Source organism: Capricornis sumatraensis, chromosome 3 (assembly GCF_032405125.1).
Source record: "Capricornis sumatraensis isolate serow.1 chromosome 3, serow.2, whole genome shotgun sequence".
NCBI lineage: Eukaryota > Metazoa > Chordata > Mammalia > Artiodactyla > Bovidae > Capricornis > Capricornis sumatraensis.
The window spans coordinates 6367845-6389108 of record NC_091071.1 but is presented as its reverse complement, the minus strand read 5'-3'; the positions used below and the strand labels follow the sequence as shown (position 1 = coordinate 6389108).

The following is a 21264-nucleotide window of genomic DNA, read 5'->3' as shown; positions in this document are numbered from 1 at the left end:
AACTGCCGTCCCTCCCCGAGTCGGGCCCCCTCCTGCGAGCAGGGAGCGCTTTCCTCGGGAGCCCCGGGAGCCTCGAGTCTTCAGGCTGCCGGCAGCCTGCATCTCCACCAGCACCCCCCCACCCCCAGGCCGGCGCCCCAGGTCCCACACGTGGCCCCCTCCCTGCTCGGAGTCTCTCCAACGCCCCTCTGTCCCCATCCCCCATACAGATTTCTCCCTCTTTCCATCCCACGTACCCACCCCCTCCCCTCTGCCTCCAGAAATGCTCAGCCGGTATTTAGTGTCTTGATCTTTTATTCACATTGAGCAGTTAGAAAAATGAAAGAACAAAAACATCACAACCTCAGGGGTCCGGGGGGCGGGTCTGTTGGGCGAGGTGGCGGGGGAGGGGGGGGAGACTGAGGTAGCCTAGAGTCACAAGCGGAGACCCAGCCCCCGTCAAGGCACGGGTGAAGGAAGGGAGGCCCGCAGGGAGGGCTGTGGACGCCTTCCCCAGGAAGGTGGTGGGGACAGCTGCCCTGCGTTAGTAACTGCACCCAGGGCCAGGAGACCAGGATGCCCTAATATGTCCACCAGGGGCTGAGTCCCACGTGCGAGGCTGGCACAAGGCAGCCCTTCCCCTTCTCACCCTCCTCTCACGGTGGGCCGCCGGACCTGGATGCTCTCTCTGCTTGGCATGGGCATCAGAGATCAGTGCAAGTAACAGGAGTGACACCGTGAATGAGCAGCGTGGGGCCCAGATCGCGGCTCAGAATTTCCAGAAGCGCCAGGTAGCGCAGGTAGCGGGCAGAATCAGCAGGCGGCCGCGGCAGGTACAAGAAGGTGAGGGCAGTGGCGGGCCCCACCTCGCCATCCCCTTCCTCAGGCCCACCAGGCCCTCCTCTACCACGCCCCTGCTGGGCCCGAACCAGGGCGTTGGCGCTGCATGCCAGGGCCTCTGCCTCAGCGTCTCCCCGCCTGCCGTTCACAAAGTCCCCTTCCTCCTCCTCCTCCGGCTCCTCTGAGGCAGCCCCCTCGCCCCACACCACCTCCCGCACCTCGGCTCGGATCCTCAACTGGCTCAGCAGTGCCCGCAGCCGCCCCTCGGCCGCCCCCGGGGCCTCCCGAGGCCCCAAGCACAAGAAGATCCGGAGGCGGGCACTGTGCCAGGCGGGCACCATGCCCAAGATGGTCGCCATCTGCAGCAGGAAGAGGCCGCACACATCCACGTAGCCAGGCCCACCCCGCGGCCGCAGCAGGTTGAGGGGCCACACGTCCACGTGGTGCAGCTGGGAGGTTCCCCCAGACCCCCGGCTCAGCCGCTCAGGAGGCAGGGCCCCACAGGCCCGGGCCAGGACCACGTTCTTGTTCATCTTCAGGGCGTCTGCCACGGTGGCCACATAGTCCTGGGGACTGAGAGCCCGGGGGCTCCCAGGAGCCCGGGGTGGAGGAAACAGGGTGCTCAGGGCCGGGGTCCCAGCCTCCTGGGTGCCATCCGCAGGCTCAGAGAAAGCCGGGTCAGTCAGGAAGTGATCCTGGGGTGCAGCATCGTCGTAGAAACCCAGGACCAGCGTGTTGGGCTTCATGCCACCTGGGGGGCAGAGAGGTAGGTGGGAAGGAACCCAGGGGAGTCAGACGGGTGAGCTGAGCTCACAGAGTGCCAACGGGCACCCGCTCCCACACTGACGGCACCATGTGTCAGCCGTCAGGCATGACATGTGCATTGTACTTGGCCTCTTAAGGCCACATTATGCACATTTGCATAATGACTTTCCATGTTCCCAAACACTTTCACATGCGTTTATTTGATTTATCTCCATGAGTAATCTCTCCCACCTAAATAGCAAAGTGCGCCCTAAAGCTTGCTTTAACTAAGGAGCACTTCCGGTCCATGGCAGAAGGATGCATTCATTCTGGGCTTCAAGCCGCACACCTTTTCGTGATGGAAAGTAAGTCTGACTCCACTGGCAGATGGGACCCCTCGATTAACCAAACTCATAGCCTCTACTCCCAGGGAGATAATGCTTAGACCCTGCTAGCAGAGGATGAAAGCTCAGGACGGGGGCCTGCACAATCCGTTTCTAGGACTGCAGAGTCCTAATGATGGCCTGTCCAAAGCACGGTCTCCGGTGAGCTTACCACCTGGACACTGACCGGGGGCCCTGTCCTGTTGAAAGTACTTCATATTTTTAACTCATCAGATCCCTGAAGCAACGCTATGAGGTAGAGATGATTACTCACCCTCTCTTACAGATAAGGAACGTGAAACCCAGAGCAGTGAAGTAACTAGGCCAAAGGCTCATGGCTGGTAGACACTGGGGCCAGCAAGTGACCGTGATATCTTGGGCACCAGAGCCCATTCTCTTAGCCACTAAGTGGGTGCTGCGCCAACCACAAAGCCCCCAGTCCTTGCTGACAGCTCCTGGGCCTTAGCATCTGAACAACAAACCGGGGATGGGATCATTTCCCCTGTGGCAGGGTTGGGTTTACAGGAAGACTCAGACCTCTTCTAAGACCCATTCTCAAGGGGCAACTGGTTTACTCAAAATCTACCAGTAAATCAAATTCTCCTTGCTGGGGAACTGACTGCTTAAAGGAAACCTTTCCCTTTCTATGTGAGTTATTTTCAGTGGGATGAATTGCATGAAAGGCGTGGTCTCTAGTCCGGGCTCCCCCACAGAAGATGGGACAGGAGGAGACACTGCGGGGTCTATCTTATACTATCTGATAATACTTGGTAACACCCCTAGCACTCCTTACCAGGTGGGAACTCCAACCGATCTTGCAAATTAAACTAATCACACCCCATCTTGAGCATTTTCCAGGGTTCTCATTGAAACCAACCAAACAAGCAGGGCAATGTCCAACACCTGAACTTTAGCCAGACTGTAATGGGGCAGGAAGCACGCACTCAGGGAGGGCTCAAACGTTAGTCCTGAGACTGAAAAAGAAGGAGGCGGCTCAGCAGGGGTTTGGAGGAAGGTGGGGTGCTGGGCCAGAGGACACGGTCACAAACCCAGGAACATTCCACTCCATCTGAGAGCATCAGCCACTCCCCTGCCACCCTCGGCACCCTTTATAGTGTCTGAGGGCCTCGTTAGTTACATCACTTCCCCCTTCTCTGCTCAGGGCTCAGCTGTGATACTATCTCATCACAAAACCTTGCCCACCACATCAGTGACCACCGTCTTCCTCTTTCTGAACTCCAGTGGTTAGAAAGCATCTGCCCTGGATTTTGATGGAGGCAATGCCCAGCCTCAAATCCTTCTCCCATTGTCCCCAGGAAAACAACACGCTCTTCAGAGCCTGTGCCCCAATCACGGGTCAGAAAGAAACCAAAAAAGCCATGTCCTTCCATCTCTAGTCCTAAGGCAGCTCCTCGGAGACCTCCTCACACACTGTCTTTTATCTTTGAGAATCAAGTCCTATCTGCACGAGACGGTGGCTTCCTTTCGGAGGACGCAACCTGTGGTTTACTCTCGGGGGGCGGGGAGCAGAGAGTGAGAGGGGCCACAGAAGGGGCCAAGGGCAGCTCACCAAGACCGGAGATCCGCAGCAGGTGCTGAGCCCCCTGGCGCACGGAGGGCGAGAGGGTGAGATCCACAAAGGCCTTCACTTGGGCCCGGTCCACCAGGCTCAGCCATGCCCCGTACTGCGGCTGCACAGGGTCCGAGGGCAGAGAGTCTGCAGAGAAGGCAGGCAAACACATGTAGGCCAGACTCATGTACTTTCTCCTCAAGTTCAGATCCCACGTGGGCAGAAAAGAAGGGTCTGGGCAGGGACGTGCCTGGTAGGAAGGGCGATCTGGGAAGACTGCAAGAGGTCTCGGGGACACCAAGAACACAAAGAGCATCTGGGAACCAGAGGGAGAGGGAGAGAGAGAGGACTGGGGCGGGGGGGGGGGGGGGGGTGCAAGTGCAGGGTAACTGACCAAGGTCTCCCAGGGTGACGTGGCCCAGCACATAGAGACCCCCTTTCTTGAGCTGGTTGGCCAATCGGAGCAGAGGCAGGGCACCCCGGGGGTTCCCCACCAGGAGCAGCAGCTGCGGCCGCCAGAACTTCACGTGGTCTTTCCGAACATCCAGCCGGAGCAGGTACTTCCGCACCTGGGGTCAAGGGGAGGCGGGGGGAGGAAGGGTTCTGGCAGATGGCCCTCATCCATCACCCGGGACGGGAATCAACCCGAGGTCTACCCGGAGCAGGGGTGTTCCCAGCCCGCCTCCTCTCCTCCCCAACCCGCCCCATGCTCCCCCCGCCAGCTCCCTGGACCTGGTGGAAAAGCAGGGCCTGGCTGACATAGCCCCAGCTGCTGGGCCCTCCTCGAGCCGTGAGCAGGGCAGAAAGCAGGCCCATGAGGAGCAGGGAGCCGCCGGCGGCCCCGGGGCTGATGAGGAACATCATGAGCAGGCAGGACGCCACCCCCAGCAAGCAGGTGTGCCAGGAGAAGAGGTTGAAGGTGGGGCTGGGGGCCGACAGAGAAGGAAGAGCGCTCAGAGCGCTCGGGGTGGCCCGGAATCACATCATCACCTCTGCTCCCGTCCCAAATCTCCCCGCGTGGTCCCAGGCCTTCCCGCCGTCTTTCCGCCGTTACTCCCACCCTTCCTCTGGGGACACAGGCAGCTCCTTCTCTCACCGGAAGTTGGGAGCAGAGGCCCATTCCAGGCTCAGGCAGGACAAGTCCACGGCAGCGTAGGCCACCAAGTAGAAAACGGTGACCACGGCAGCCAGCGTGTTCAGCTTTCCGGCCAGGAGCACCAGCTGGACGAGGACCGAAAGGCTGGGCACTCGTTTGCGCCCTCATCAAACGCCAACACATCTTGCCGCCTTGGGCACGTCTCCCCGCACGCATGCCCAACCCTCCCCGGTCCCAGGAGTGTAACCGGAGGGGCTGAGGGTGAGGGCAGCTTGAGGAGGCAGGCTTACCTGCACGAGGCCCCAGGAATACAGCACAGCCCCCCAGGGGTTCCCCCCTCGGGATACCACCTTGGCCGGCGCCAGGATCACTCCTGTGCAAACAGAAAGGCGGCAAGCAGAAAGGTGAGCCGGAGGCCGAGCAGGGGACAGAGACAGGCACGGGAAGGTGTGCTCAGAGCCTCGCACCAGGCAGGGGAAGCCCACCGAAGAGGTCGTCCTGGGCCAGGGCGTGCAGGATGCGGGAGGCGCCAATGAGGGAGCTCATGGAGGCGGAGAGCGACGTGGCATAGATCCCGACCAGCACCAGCGGGGGCCACAGGCTGATGGCTCGGAAGAAGCCATAGTCCTCTTGCAGCAGCACCCTGCAGGCACGGAGAGGGGAGAAGGCCGGAAATCAAGGTGCATCCACCCCCAGGGACCTGGTGAGAACGGTGCTCTCAACACCAGGTGGCTTCAGCGCTGGGTGTTCTGGACTGGACCCCAGCCCTGACCTCAAAGATCATACTGATAGACGGAGTGGGCCTGGGGGTCAGACTGGGCGTTCTACTGGTTGTCATTGGGCTCCTGTGGATTTCATCACAGGGTGGACATTCCCAACGGTATAGGCACAAGAGGCCACATATTTATAGAGCCACGAACTGACTGGCAAGCCCCACCCCCAGGCCACGTGTCAGCACCAGGCAGGAAGCAAACGCTGGCTTCCGGGGGGCCCTTACCATGGCGCCAGCCCTCCCCATTTCAGGTATCAGCTTCGACTCACTGCCCATTTTCCACGCACCCCAACCATGTGGAACTCTCCCACCACCATCCCCAGCCAGCGCTTCACTTGGTGAACCAGGTGTGACAACTCCGTTCCCATACCCCACTCCGCCCCGTGCCCAGGCACCTGTCACACGTGAAGCTGGAGAGGAAGAAAAGCAGGATGTAGATGAAGAAAGTATAGGCAACAGCAACGATCGTGCCCAGAGGAATGGCCCGGCTGGGGTCTTTCAGCTCCCCTGGAGGGAAGGGAGCAGAGGGGGAAGGTCCTCCACCAGCCCCTGCATCCCTGAGCCCCCGCAGCACCTTGTAGGGGCACCAGGTGGCAAGGCAGCCCCCTCCCCCAGGGACGCTCACCTGACATGTTGGCCCCAGCCATGATGCCCGTGCAGCCGTTAAAAAGAACAGCAAAGACGCTGGCGAAGGTCATCATGGCCCCTGTGGTGTAGTCCTTGGCGTAGCCAGCTGAGGAGAAGGGATTATTCCCAGGGACCAAAGGGCGTCAGCATCCCTCCTAGGGATCCAGGCATTTTGGCCTCGCCTCCCTCCCCTCCTATTCTAAAACACACCCCCTGCCTCCCTGCCACCCTGCCCAGCTCGCCAAGACCCCAGCCCTGAGCCCTGTCTCTGGCCCGAGCTCAGCTGACTTCATCTCCTCCTTCTCCTGCATGCACCTCTGTTCTTCCCTCAACACCTGCATCCATGCTCTTTCCCAGCTGCCTTTCCTCACCCTCCTATCTGAATTTTCCAACCCCTGGGACTTCCCTGCTGGTCCAGGGACTAGGACTCCAAGCTCCCAATACAGCGGGCCCGGATTCAATCCTTGGTCAAGGGACTAGATCTCACATCCCACAAGTAAGACCCAGCACAGCAAAACAGACAAAAATGCATTTCCCGGCCCCACTCAGGCCACTTCTAGCTCCACCGGCTTTCCTGACCCCCTTCCCACCCAGCCTATACCCAGGTCTCCCTCCTCTGGACTCCTCTGTGATTCTTATCTCCTTGAATCACACCCCATCCTAATATGCAATTTGTTTCCTAAATGTACATCTTATCTCTCTCGATTAAACAAGTTCCTCTAAGGCAGAGATTGTCTCACGGTCATTCTTGCTGGGCCAAACACACAGTGGCCAACACGTGCCCAACAGATTCTAATCAACCTGCGCTGCTCCAGGTCCAGTCTGTCACCACTGATGACCTCTGACATCTGTTCTCATCCAGAGATTCCAAGCCACCCCCACCACGGGCTCACCCCTCACCCTGAGAACCCCCAGGACCCCTGCACCCAGCTCACCATCCAGATTAGCCTTCAGGGTGCTGCTGTTGAAGCCAGTGAAGTGGCCGACCTGAGGTGGCAGGGAGGAGCCATTGGGGCCAGGCCGAGGGGCCAATGGGATGTCCCTGGGCCCCACAGCCACAAAGCTGACCAGCACGGAGGCCAGGGAACCGGAGACCAGCAGGAATGTGAGGAAGGAGGCCCGGGCGTAGAGGCCGGCCCCCAGGGTACAAACCCCGCCCACCAGGCCCAGCAGCAGGGAACCGTAGAGGAGGCTCCAGCCGTAGCCCTGGGGCAGAACCCGGAGGCCACTGGACCCCGAGGCATCTGCAGAGAGGAAGGAACAGTTAGATGCCCACGCCTCCAAGGAGGGACCCCAGTCATGACTCAGAGCAGGCAGAGACCCCATCTTTGGCCCACTTGTCCTCAGAAAGGCCATCTTTCCCACTTCCCCACCCAACTGGACTCCCCTGGTGGCTCAGACGGTAACAAATCCACCTGTAATGCAAGAGACCTGGGTTTGATGCCTGGGTCAGGAAGATCCCCTGGAGGAGGGCATGGCAACCCACTCTAGTATTCTTGCCTGGAGAATCCCCATGGACAGGGGAGTCTGGCGGGCTACAGTTCACAGGGTCGCAAAGAGTCAGACATAACTGAGAGACTAGCACTTCACCCAACTGTACTCCAGCATCCTAGCCCTCCGTGGGCAGTGCCAGCAGTCTTGCTTTGTCAATTTTCAGATTGTCAGCCTGCCGTCCCCCCCCCCCCGACTAGATGGTGAGCTCCTTGTGGGCTAGCACATTCTCTAGGATGTCTGCATGAGGCTGGGCACACAGCAGGCACTCAAGAAAGTGCGTCTCTCCCAGGAGAGGGCTTCTCCCCGTGCTGTGATCCCCGAATCCCTGACCCTGCAAATCCTCGGGGCCACCCAGACCAGAGTGGGGCGCACAGACCAGCCCCGAAGACGTCAAGTATGGCCTCCACCAGCCCCAGCAGGGAGACGGCGCAGCCACAGACATTAGCCAGGTAGAACATCAGGCCGATGCTGCCGCCAACCTCAGGCCCCAGAGTCCGACTGATCATGACTGAAAGTGGAAGTAGGGGGTGAGTGTTAAGGGAAAAGAAACTGAACCGGAATGGGAGGCAGGGCCCAGGCACAAAGCACTGAGCAGCTGGCCCTCCAGGCCTTGTCTCCCTGAACACACGGAACTGTTCCCAGACGTGGTGTGTCCCAGTGCGGCCACTCCCGAGCCACGTGGCTTTGTCCAAGTCACTAGCGCTCTTGAATGTCCTTGCTCATAAGATGAAGACCATCTGGCAGGACTGTTAGAGCCAAAACGGCAGCCACGGAGACACCCAGGGGACTCGACGACGGTGGCTCTACAGTGTAAGGCCACGCTGGTGACCTTCTCCATGCCAACCTGTCCACTGGATGTTCATTAGAACTGGCCTGCCCCGCAGGAGATGCAGGGAGGGGCCCTCTTCTCCCCACATAAGACAGAAGAGCCCAGACCTCCGTCCACCCATGGTTGAGGATACAGTAGGCTCCGCCCCCTCGCACAGCTCCGTTGGTGGCGATGGCACAGACGGAGAGCACGGTGAGGGCCAGGATGACGTAGGCAACCAGGAGCATGGCCAAAGCCTGAAGCAGACCAGCATGACCCACCACAAACCCTGGGACAGGAGTGGCAAAGCAGGTCAGATGGCGGCTCACCCCTCCCGCCCCTCCCATCCCTCCCACCCCGACCGGTCATCAGTTACCTCAGGGCAGAGCTAAGCCCAAGGCCACTGGGGGCCCCTCCCCCAAGCCCTTCATTCACCAGCTTCTCCCAGGGCCCTTCCCCAACCTCATTCCAGTCCCACCCTCGAGTAAACCAGCGCCAACTCACCAATCCTCAAGAAAACCACTATACTGAACATGGACAGGACCGTGGGCACCACCACACCCAGGAAGGTGGAGAGTTTCCGGGCCGGTGCCCCTCCAGGACCTCCGGCCCCATTGGCAGGGAAGGAAACCCCCTCCTCCCCCAGGAGCCGGTAGGCCAGCAGAGGAGAGTTCTCACTGGCCATGGTCCAGAGCGGGCAGAGGAAGCTACCAACGGGTTACAAGGCCTGCAAAGAGTTTGCTGAGTGAAAGCAGCTCTGTGGAGACCCCACAAAACACCTCTAATCAAACACCCAGAAACTTCCTCCAAAAGGAAACACACACACACACACTCACACTCACGTTCACCAGCAACTCCAAGAGTCAATGGGTGGGGGGGCGGGGGTGGGGGAGCAGGCTGATTCTGGCCACTGCCCCACCAATGGCAGGCTCCAAGCCTCACGACTGGGTATGAAGGCCCCTCCCAGCTCCTGGGGCCACCCCTTCCCCCATATCCCTGAGAGGAGGGATGGCAGCAGCTCTGGAAAGGTGCAAAGATCCTCCACCTTCTTAACTAGCAGCACAAGAGGAAGCAAATCCCTCAAAGGGGAAGTGAGTTATGGACAGGAGGCCCTCCTCACCCGTTCCTCCGGGGTCCTGAGCTACCCCCCAAGATCCTCCATGCAATCACCTCATCCCCGGGCAATAGGAAACTTCTCAATCTTCCAAAGCCCCGCCCTCCATCAACCCTCTTCCCTCAGCCCATCTCAGACAGCCTCCTCTCTCTTTAACCTCACCAGATTCCTCCCACCCACACAAGGCATCCCCCAAACTCTACCGTCCCCGCCACTCCCCGACGACCAAAACAAAAACATCATCGCCGGCCACATAGGGTGGTCCTCCTTCCTGCACCGGTTCCTCCCCACTTTCTCCCCGGGGCGGGCTGGAGCGGGCCGAGATTCGCTTCTCCCCGACCAGGCGCACCCTCACAGCCCGGGTGTGGCAGCGCGCTCACTCACCCACTGGAGGACGCAGTCGCTCGGGGGTGATCCCCGACAGCGGGAGGGGTCTGCTACTGGCTGAGGGGGCGCGGGGGCCGGAAAAGACAGCTGCGGCTACCGGGATGCCAGGCCCGGAGCCTGCCCCCCACCAGCACACACGCGCCCCATTGGTCCCCGAGCCCGGCCCCGCCCCCTGGGCGCGCCCGGGGGAAGCCCCGCCCCACCGGGCTCACGCTGGCAGCGCGGCTCCCCACCCCACGTGCGATCGGGGTGCAGCCAGGGGTAGCCCCTCAGACGCGCGTCTCCGGCACGGCGTTGGCCACAGCTCCCACTGCACCCATCACCCTGGTGCAAACGAGCGCCCGCCGCGTGGGCGGGACCCCACTCGGAGCTGGGCGGTGACGCTGCTGAAAGGGGCGTGTCCTGACGGCGAAAGGCCTCCGGCAGGTGGGCGGGGCCACGAAACCTGGCCCAGGTGCGCTGCTAGGAAGGCTGGGCCCTGTCGGCCTACGCCTTAAGGGGTCCGCCTCTTCCAGCCTCCCGGATCCCGGTCCAGTGCACCAGGTTCCAGCCCCAGCCCTCACCCCTGCGGCGCCCTCCCCTAGCGCCGGGTCCAGCCCACCGGCTGCTCTCCTCGCTTCCACCACCTGAGGGCGCCATTGGCTGCCGATCCGGGCGAGCCCTGGAGGCGCTGGCCTTGGTTGGTTCAGTCTCGTTCCCCGCCTGCTCTCGTGGTTCCCAGCAAGGTTGCCCCCTCCAGCAATGATTACAGGACTTGTGAACCTTCAGGAGTCAGGATTCCCCTCCTAACTCTTTAAGGCCTTCCCAGGTGGCTCAGCGATATAGAATCCGCCTGCAATGCAGGAGAGGGAGACGCGGATTCAATCCCTGGGACGGGAAGATCCCTTGGAGAAAGAAATGGAAGATTCCCTGTAGATGAAAATGGCAACGCACTCCAGTATTCTTGCTGGGGAAATCCCATGGCCAAGAAAAGCCTGGAAGGCTGCAGTCCGTGGGCTTGCAAGAGTCAGACACCACTTAGTGACTAAACCACCACCGCCCACCTCAACTCTTTACAGGTATGGTCAACATTGGTACTACCTGGTGACATCCCATTTGTCCACTGTAGATAGACCCTCCTGCATAAGGTTGCTGTGCGAGTTCAATAAACTTGAACAGGCACTTGAGAACAATACTGAAATGCTCAATAAACTATCTGCATACCATACTGTATTAAATATGCATAAGCACTTTGTGAGGTGGATCCTGCTATGATTTCCATTTTTCACAATAGGAAATTGAAGCTTGGAGAACTTCAGTAATAATTTCCTAACTTTCATAGAGGCCTTTGTGGTTACACTGTCATTTGAGCCTCAGGAAATGAACACTGCTTTTCCTGCCACTGGGCTTTGGCTGTAAATTAGCTGTAACGTTTCCCTAAGAGAGGAAGAGATTCAAACCGGTGCAAATGTGGCTTTGCCAGGGAGCGGTCTCCTGAACAGTAAATGCATTTTCATCAGTCATCCCTGCTACCCACGACATGGAGCTTGACTCCAGGGTCTCTCTCACATCCCTCCTATTACAATTTTTGGTGATTTCAATATCTGCATTGATGAGACCTCCAACACTCTAGGCTGGCACTTGCTTAAACTCCACTTCTGCATAGATCTCACTCTCCATCCCACCCAACGGTTATGCCTAGACTTTATCATTACCAGTAACTGGATCCTTCCCTCTTTTAGCCCATCACTTCTAGTTATGCCTGTTGAGGAAAATTAATCTGACACTTACTAAAACAGTAGGAAAGACTTTATTCAGGGCTACTGCAATAGGTATCAAGACACAGGAGGGGAGAAAGAATGTGCTCAACTCAAAACAGAGCAGAGAAACCTGGGGATTTATAGTCAACTAGCAGAATGAGGGGGTCAGTGAATGGAAAATTACTAAGAAGAAGCACCAAGCATAGGGGAATTCTAGCTAAAGAGGCTTAACAGGATCCTTGCTGAAGGAAGGCCAGGGTGATCAATTATGAAGGATGGATGGATTCTCTCTGAACTGGGCTAGACATGCCCAGCAAGGATGAGGGCCAAGGTGGAGGCCAAGTCCAGAAGAGGTTTCAGAGGAACTTGACTGAAGTTTGATGAAGAAGAGGGTCCTTGTTATGCCCTGACCCCAGCAATCCTCAACCTCACTGGACCCCCAATTCGTTGATCCTGCCCTCTGCCCACTGCCCTCCACTTACTTCCCTCGTTACCCAGCTTAAAGTTCACAGTCAGTGAAAAGCACTGCCTTACCCCTCGCTCCCTTTATAACACCTTCCGGCAAAATCACAGCCCTGGTAAAAGCAACTATCCTCCAGTCTCCTTCGCTGGCTCCTCCTCTTCTCGTTTGAACTCTGGAGCACCCCTAGGTGTTGGAGAAACAGCCAAGAGGCCCCATTGATCAGAGGCTCCATTGAGCACTAGAAGCTCAGTCCACAGACTTCTTTTAACCACTTACACCCACTCCCTTGGTGATCTCATCTAACCTCCTCTTTTGAAATACCTGCTCTATAGTAGTGCCGAAACGGTGTATCTCCAGCCCAGATGTCTACTCTGAACTTCGGATTGTATGTATCTCCAAGAACATGCTTACACCTGTGACTGGACATCACATGGGCAACTCAAACTTGGCATGTCCAAAATCCAACGCCTGACCACAGCTCACTCTTCTTGTGGTTGTCCCACTTCCCCAGTTGCTCAGGTCAAAAGCCTTGGGGCTATGCTCAAATACTCTCTCACACAACCCACATCCAACCCATAACAGTTTCTTTGGCCGGTAGTTTTCAAATACAACCAGTATCCAACCGCAAATACCACACTAGGCCAGGTCACCATCATCTCTCGTCTGCATTATTGCAACAGCCCCCTAACTGGTGTGCCTGCTTCTGCCCTGGCCCCTACAGTCAATCCTAAAGGAAATCAACCCTGACTATTCATTGGAAGGACTGATGCTGAAGCTGAAGTTTCAGTACTGTGGCCACCTGATGTAAAGAGCTGACTAGTTGGAAAAGACCCTTGTGCTGGGAAAGATTGAAGGCAGCAGAAGGGGGCAACAGATGATGAGATGATTAGATGGCATCATCAACTGAATGGACATGAGTGTGAACAAACTCCAGGAAATAGTGAAGGACAGGGAAGCCTGGCAGTCTGCAGTCCATGGGGTCTGCAGAGTCGGACATGAGTGAGCGGCAGAACAGCTACAGTCTATCATTAACAGATTAGTTATGCTAGTAAAGTAAGTGTCTGTTCAGGACGCTACTCTTTTCAAAACTGTCCCGTGGTTTCCCATTTTCCTCAGAATAAAAGTCAAAGGCTCTGATATCTAAGGTAACCATACCTACCTCTTGATTCACTGACTACAGTCCGACTACCATAGTTTATGCCTGTTGTCTTGGCGTATGTAGTAACAGCAACTCTTTAGCTCAGAAGTCGTCTATATATTACATGAATACCTTACTCATGAAGCCGTACCGGATCTTCATCTCGTCCTCACCTCCCCTGACCCTGCCCCACAATGACTTCTGGGCTGGTCCCAACAAGGCGCTACGAGCACACACCCAAAGAGTCTCCTTTGTCTTCTGGACTCAAATATTATCTTAGTGAAATCTTCTCTGCCAGTCCCACTTAAACACTGAAGTACGCCTTCCTTCCCATCCCACTTTCCTATTTTCCTCTTCTGTTTTTTTTCCCCCTCCATAGCGCTCAACACCAACTAATACGTGTCGTTTACCGGTTTCTCGTGTTCACTGAGAAATGTAAAGCTAAGCTCCACAAAAAGTTAAGCTCCCAATAGGAAGTTAAGCTGCACAAATCAGGAATTTCTCTTTGCTTCGCTGCTCTAATTGCGGTAGTTCTCACAGTCCCGGGTACTCGAGCGGCCTTCAAGCACCATTCACTGACCGCCCGGGGAACCATCTCAAACCTAGGGCTTACTCTTCACGTGATTGCATTGGCCCCGCCCCGCCCGCTCGGACGGGAAGATGGCGGCGCCCAGGGGGCCTCGGAAAGAGGGCAACCAACGAGAGGGCGCCGGCTCGCTAGAGCGTCCGCGCCGCCGCCTAGTCTGCGGTTGCGTCCTGGGAAGGCGCGAATTCGGAGAGTATGTGTTGGTCTTCCTCCCCACCATTTTTAGAGAAAGGAATTAACTGATCCTCAGAAAGTGCTCTATCTGACTTGCCCCTGTCTCCCTATCGCTTGGGGTTCCCGGATCCGAGACGTGTTAGGACGCGGTTGCGGGATTCAGTATCTAAGCTTTCTCCCCTCCTGTTGTCTCCCGGGTCTACCTGTTAGGACATCTCGGGGTGTCCATCCAGCCTCCAGTTCTAGGGATCCCCGAACACACAGCCGGACAGCCCCTCCGAGACAGGACGCCCAATCCCCGCCTCCAGGTGCCCCACTCCGAGTTCAGGCCCTAAATGCTACCTCCAGGGAGATCCATCCTCCCTACTCCCGCCGAGAGCTCCGCAAGATTAAGTCTTGTGAATCCCGACCCCCACCCTCCCCCAGGCACCAGGGGCAGATGAGCCCTTAGCCACCGCCCCTCCAATTTCCTGCAAACCCAGCAAACAAAAGGCTCGGGAAGAGAGACAAGGCTGAACAGGGCACCCTTCCTGCAGGAACAGCTGATGGAGCAAAATGACCCAGGAGGGAGAGAAGGGGGAGGGATGAAATTCCAGGGTTCCAGGAGGACTGCAGCAAGAGGCCAGACTCGGATCTCGGGGAAGGAGGGAGGGAGTCCCGGAAAGTGGATGTGCAAGGCCCAGGCAGGACACTGCAGTTTGCTGGGCTCTCTCAGATCCCAGCAGCCCTGGTGGGGGTGATGTCAGCCGTAGGGAATGGAGGGGGTGGGGGGAACACTGGATTTCAGGTGAGCTCTCAGGCCCCTGGGCTGGATTGGTGGGGGCTGGGAGAGGCCTGAAGCCCTGCGTCATCTCCTCTGGGGCCCAGCCTACGGCCCCCTGGCCCGACCTGCTACCCTCGGTGAGGGCCCCACCCTGGCCTGGCTTCCTGCTCCTCCCCAGCCACAGAGCTTTCCCTGCCAAGCTCAGGAACCAGCCCCGGGGCTTCTGGTCTCTTCAGAGCTTTGGTAGCCTAGCCCCCAGACACGCAGAGTCCTTATATTCCCTCCTAGAGCTGTTGCCCCTGCCCCCATCCCTGTCATGGACACAATGGTATGGGAAGGGCCCTGTCCAGTGGGTGGGGGGATGCTGGCATGGAGAGGGGGCTTGGCCTCATATCCTGTCAAGCTGCCAAGGGAAGAGAGGAAACAAAAGACTTCCCCCTGCTGAGACAATGAGCCTCCCATTACCTCTCCGCCCCCCACCCCTCCCTCCCCACCCCTCCCTTTATGCTCTGGCCCCCAGCCCCCTAGCCTCCGTTGTCTCTGCCTCCTTGGCGGCGGGTAACCTCGGGTAGTCTTGGCCTCTGCGCTGAGCTCTGCCCTTCTCCCGCCTTCCTTCCGATCAGCTCTCACTGATCCTTGCTCCCAGTCCTGGCTGTTTCAGTCCCCTGCCACTCAGTGCTCAGGGACCCTTCTGTCCCCAGAGCCAAGATTGGGGCCTGGCTGGGCAAGGCTCTGGTGAATGTTAGGGGGTAAATTACACCCTCATTAACGGCTACTGGGAAGTAGGGGCTCCAGGAGGGAAAGCATCCAAGGCCACCAAGAGAGAGGCGTACCCTCAGCCTGGCCTGGGTGAGAGAGGGAGAGAAAGGGCACAGGTGTCCTCCAGGTCCTGGAGGTGGGGCTGGAAGGCCATCCTGGTGCTGAGTGCAGAGTCTGGCCCACCTGCTGGCTACTAGCTGAGTGCATTGGACAGGTAACTTAACCTTCTGAGCCTGTCTCATTTTTAAAGTGGATATAAAACGCCCATCCTGCCCCTCTAACGGGGTTGTTATGTTTTAAATATGATAATGTTTGGGGGAAAAGAAGAGGAAGTAGGTAGTAAAGCTTTCCTTAGTCTCAATCTCTGCAGCCTCCTCCACACCCCTCGTTCCCACCTCCAGCATTTTCCATCACCATCATGTGACAGTAACTCCCAAACCAGTACCTCCAGCCAAAAAGCTCTCTGAGCTGCAGAACCAGTGAGCTCAGATCTAGTTGACTTCTGGCCCGGATGCCAGAAGGGATCTGAAACACAACATGCCCAGCATGTCCCCCATCCCTGCCCCTGTGGTCTCTATTCTACTAGCTCCTTCCAGGTTGCCCTTGAGAGTCCCTTGGGCAGCAAGGAGATCAAGTCAGTCAATCCTAAAGGAAATCAGTCCTGAATATTCATTGGAAGGACTGATGTTGAAGGTGAAGCTCCAGTACTTTGGCCACCTGATGCAAAGAACTGACTCATTGGAAAAGACCCTGATGCTGGAAAAAGATTGAAGGCAGGGAGAAGGGGTTGACAGAGGATGAGATGGTTGGACGCCATCACCGACTTGATGGACATGAATTTGAGCAGGCTCCAGGAGTTAGCAATGGACAGGGCAGCCTGGCGTGCTGCAATCCATAGGGTCACAAAGAGTTGGACATGACTGAGCAACTAAACTGAACTGAAGGCTAGGCTTGCAGTAGGGCTGCATGCGGGTAAAATAAATCCCTACTTCATCTGGTCTTCCAGCCCCCAGGGAACATGAAGGATGGAAAGAGATGCAGAAGTAAGCTGCCCAAGTCTGAAACTTGAATCATGTTTGATTTCAGTTTCCCTCCTCCCAGCCAGGCTTCGGGTCCTGTCCGCTCTAGTTCCCTGACATCTTTTGAATCCTACCCCACTCCAACCCTCACACACACACACACACAGACACTCACCCATGTCAGTTCAAGCCCTCACTGTCATTTGAAGTACTGCATGTGGTTTCTCTGCTTTCAGTCTTGATCATTTCAATCTATTCTCCAAAGTTGTACAAGCCAAGCAAGGACTTTCTATACTGATCTGACGATGTCACTTCTTTGCCTAAAACGCTTCTGGCTCAGGCTTCCCTGGCTGGCATTCAGGGTGGTTAAGACTCCCCACTTCCACTGCAGGGAGCTCGAGTTAGATCCCTGGTTGGGTAAGTTACTGCCTTGAGGTTCAGCCAAAAAAGAAAAAGAAAGAAAGAAATTACAATATAATAGGATAAAAGCTTTTCTTTAAAAAAGAATCTTCAGCTCCCCAGGTACTCAGGACAAGTGCACCCCTGGAAGGTCCTATAAAGATGGAGACTGGTTTTTGCTCACCTCCAGCTCATCCATTGTCACTGCCCTGGCACCCCACACCAGGCATCGTGAACACTGACAGCTTGAGGACAATCTCACCACATCCATGCTTTTGTACTTGCTGCTCCTTCTGCCTTGAAAACAACCTTTCCCACCAATCTCCTCCAGGACTCATTCAGACAGCGTTGTCTTCTCCAGACAACTCACCTTGAACCTGCCAGTTGGTTCCATGTACTTCCTTTAAGATACCATAGGACCCTCTGCCTACCACCCTTTGTGCTCAACACATAGCCTCCTGTGTTCTGTTGAGCTTTTATGACAATTTATACCCCTGGATTGTCAAGTCCTAGAAGGCAGAGAATCATGTTGTGTCCCCAGTCCTGTTTCATAGTTCAGTTCAGTTGCTCAGTCATGTCTGACTCTTTGCGACCCGATGAATCGCAGCACGCCAGGCCTCCCTGTCCATCACCATCTCCTGGAGTTCACTCAGACTCACGTCCATCGAGTCCGTGATGCCATCCAGCCACCTCATCCTCTGTCGTCCCCTTCTCCTCCTGCCCCCAATCCCTCCCAGCCTCTGAGTCTTTTCCAATGAGTCAACTCTTTGTATGAGTTGGCCAAAGTACTGGAGTTTGAGCTTTAGCATCATTCCTTCCAAAGAAATCCCAGGGCTGATCTCCTTCAGAATGGACTGGTTGGATCTCCTTGCAGTCCAAGGGACTCTCAAGAGTCTTCTCCAACACCACAGTTCAAAAGCATCGATTCTTTGGCGCTCTGCCTTCTTCACAGTCCAACTCGCACATCCATACATGACCACAGGAAAAACCATAGCCTTGACTAGATGGACTTTAGTCGGCAAAGTAACGTCTCTGCTTTTGAATATACTATCTAGGTTGGTCATAACTTTTCTTCCAAGGAGTAAGCATCTTTTAATTTCATGGCTGCAGTCACCATCTGCAGTGATTTTGGAGCCCCAAAAAATAAAGTCTGACACTGTTTCCACTGTTTCCCCATCTATTTCCCATGAAGTGATGGGACCGGATGCCATGATCTTTGTTTTCTGAATGTTGAGCTTTAAGCCAACTTTTTCACTCTCTTTCACTTTCAAGAGGCTTTTTAGTTCCTCTTCACTTTCTGCTATAAGGGTGGTGTCATCTGCATATCTGAGGTTATTGATATTTCTCCCGGAAATCTTGATTCCAGCTTGTGCTTCTTCCAGTCCAGCGTTTCTCATGATGTACTCTGCATAGAAGTTAAATAAGCAGGGTGACAATATACAGCCTTGACATACTCCTTTTCCTATTTCGAACCAGTCTGTTGTTCCATGTCCAGTTCTAACTGCTGCTTCCTGACCTGCATACAGATTTCTCAAGAGGCAGGTCAGGTGGTCTGGTATTCCCATCTCTTTCAGAATTTTCCACAGTTTATTGTGATCCACACAATCAAAGGCTTTGGCATAGTTAGCAGAAATAGATGTTTTTCTGGAACTCTCTCGCTTTTTCCATGATCCAGCAGATGTTGGCAATTTGATCTCTGGTTCCTCTGCCTTTTCTAAATCCAGCTTGAACATCAGGAAGTTCACGGTTCACATATTGCTGAAGCCTGGCTTGGAGAATTTTGAGCATTACTTTACTATCGTGTGAGATGAGTGTAATTGTGCGGTAGTTTGAGCATTCTTTGGCATTGCCTTTCTTTGGGACTGGAATGAAAACTGACCTTTTCCAGTCCTGTGGCCACTGCTGAGATTTCCAAATTTGCTGGCATATTGAGTGCAGCACTTTCACAGCATCATCTTTCAGGATTTGAAACAGCTCAGCTGGAATTCCATCACCTCCACCAGCTTTGTTCATAGTGATGCTTTCTAAGACCCACTTGACTTCACATTCCAAGATGTCTGGCTCTAGATGAGTGATCACACCATCATAATTATCTGGGTCATGAAGATCTTTTTTGTACAGTTCTGTGTATTCTTGCCACCTCTTCTTACTGTTTCATAGTAATTGTTCTAAAAATAAGCATTGGGTAAATTAAAGATCAGGGTCTTCCCTGGTGGTCTAGTGGTTAGGAATCCACCTTCCAATGCAAGTTTGATCCCGGTTCAGGGAACTAGGATCCTACATGCCATGCCACGGAGCAACTAAGCCCCCACTGCAACTCCTAAGCCCACATGTTCTAGGTGCTGTGCAGTGCAACTAGAGAAAGTCCACTCACGGGAAGGAAGGCCCAGGGAAACAAACAAAAAAAGACAAGAAGGTAAATAGTCAACAAATATCTATTAGCATCTACTATGAGAGAGGCTTGCATGGGACTTCAAGTGAACACAACATGTAAACTTTTACGAAACTTAGAGCCACATACAAGGAAATACACAGTCACTAATAAATTATATTAATAAAAGCACGTGTCTATTACAACTTTGTATATGATGAGTTCAGGAAGGTTTGTGGTGGTCATGTAAGGAGTGGATTCAGATTTTGTGGGCCCTGATGTTTTTATAATTTAGGGGAACCCGCTTTAAGAAAACAAAAATAAAACCATGAATATTAACTAGGTGTAAGTTAAAGTTTACTTAGATTGAGCAATCACAACCAGCTGTAATGTTAAGATGACACACACCATAAATATCACAAAATCTAGAAAAACAATACAATATTTGTAGTTAATAAGTGCCAACACATCACTATAATTCTATCATGTCCTGTCTGTTAGATGTGAACTCTGACCATCTTGTCATATTATGATTTTCTATTATTTTCTATTCTCTCTCTCTTTCTCTAGTATGGCTGATTGAATTTTTTCTTTCATTACTGAGAATTTATAAAACTCTCATTGAGCTTTACAACTTATTATTGTTACTATCAAAATCTCTATCAAATTCCTTTTGTGTAAGAGGTGTGAGATTTGGGGCCATTTCAAATGTTCTCCTGCTGTGACTAACCTTGAAAACTGTTTAAATGGATGGTACTCATTAACTAGGGTGGTAGGAGGAGCCTGGAAGGTGAGAGATGCCTAAACTTAAAAATTTCTGAGCTCCCAGATAAACTTAACTCTAGACTTTGACAGTCAGGTGGACCTTACAAGGAGGGGCTGGGATATGGGAAAAGGAGAAACAATTTCTACAACTGATGTTGAAAGAGATGGCTTCTTTGTTGTTTGTTTAATACATAATGAAAAGAAAAAAAAAATCCTAACTCCAAGTCCACTCCAAACAACTGTAACCATGTGGCTAGCAGAAAGAAAACCCTACTAGCTGTTGAGGGTGGGGGGTGCCCCACAAAGGTACTACCATTGGCAGTACATTGATCATGGAAAAGGAATAGGGGCAATAGCCTAACAGCCTAATATCTGGGGTGGGAAAACAGCGAAGTACTCTAAGTGCCCTAATAATGAAGAAAGGTGGGCTCGAGACTTGAGGTCTGTGGAGCCAGCGTCAAAACAGGTAGTGCCACGGATGCTCACCTGTGTAATTTAACTCGGTGGATACTGAATTAGCTTACCTCCAAAGTGGTTCTGGGTGGTTGGAAGTGGAGGAAATGATCTCACACCCACAGAAGAGACCGAGCATGGTTTTTGAACATTTGAGTGTATCATCTCCATGGACGAGGGAAATAATAGGATTTCCACCAGAGCATAGATCTTTGAGGTCAAGAGCCCTGTTTTACAAACAAATCTTGCAAAGTAGCAAAGTGACCACTTGGCACACAGTAGATGTTCAATAAAGGTTTCGTTTTATTCACTCTTTGATTGGTAAACACTAGGTGACTCAGTGGTAAAGAATCCCCCTGCCAATGCAGGAGACTTGGTTTATTTCTATCTCTGGGTCAGAAAGATCCCTGGAGAAGGAAATGGCAACCCACTCCAGTATTTTTGCCTAGAGAATCCCATGGACAGAGGACTACAGTCCATGGGGTCGCAAAAGAATTGCACACAACACAGCGACTTAACAACAGGTATTAGGAACTGGATCACACGCTGTGCGATGAGGGCTGAGGACCTGTGATCAAGGATCAACTGTGTATTTTCTTCCCTGTGGCGCTCTGCTCCCTCTCGCTGAGGGAGTCCTGGTGCTCAGGGGTCAGAAATACAGGGTTTGAATCTGTGATGGGCTGTTACATCTCTTCACCCCTCTGACTCATCAGCCCGTCACTCCATCCAGCCCCATTTCTCGAGGCACCTGGGTTTCCTTTCCATTCAAGCCATGCACCCCCCTCACCCACCCCCACCATGATGATGAACTGCCTCCCCCA

At 54.5% G+C, this 21264-nt stretch overlaps 1 protein-coding gene across 2 annotated transcripts; it reads right to left on the bottom strand.

Annotated features, from left to right (window-relative positions):
• Positions 1–355: 355 nt before the first annotated feature.
• Positions 356–8998, bottom strand: SLC12A9 (solute carrier family 12 member 9). 2 transcript variants are annotated; one of them, XM_068967969.1, is made up of 13 exons: positions 8818–8998; positions 8468–8602; positions 7882–8013; positions 6947–7255; positions 6010–6117; positions 5780–5891; positions 5098–5255; positions 4903–4985; positions 4613–4737; positions 4249–4441; positions 3911–4085; positions 3517–3663; positions 356–1570 (listed from the first exon to the last, which is right to left on the bottom strand). In XM_068967969.1, exons 1-13 carry the CDS (start codon positions 8996–8998, stop codon positions 684–686), a joined length of 2745 nt encoding a protein of 914 aa, XP_068824070.1. In that variant the 3' UTR covers positions 356–683. The 2 variants fall into 2 exon arrangements, with proteins under 2 accessions (XP_068824070.1, XP_068824071.1); XM_068967970.1 differs by lacking the exons at positions 8468–8602; positions 8818–8998 and having other exon boundaries at positions 5080–5255; positions 6947–7982.
• Positions 8999–21264: the final 12266 nt, after the last annotated feature.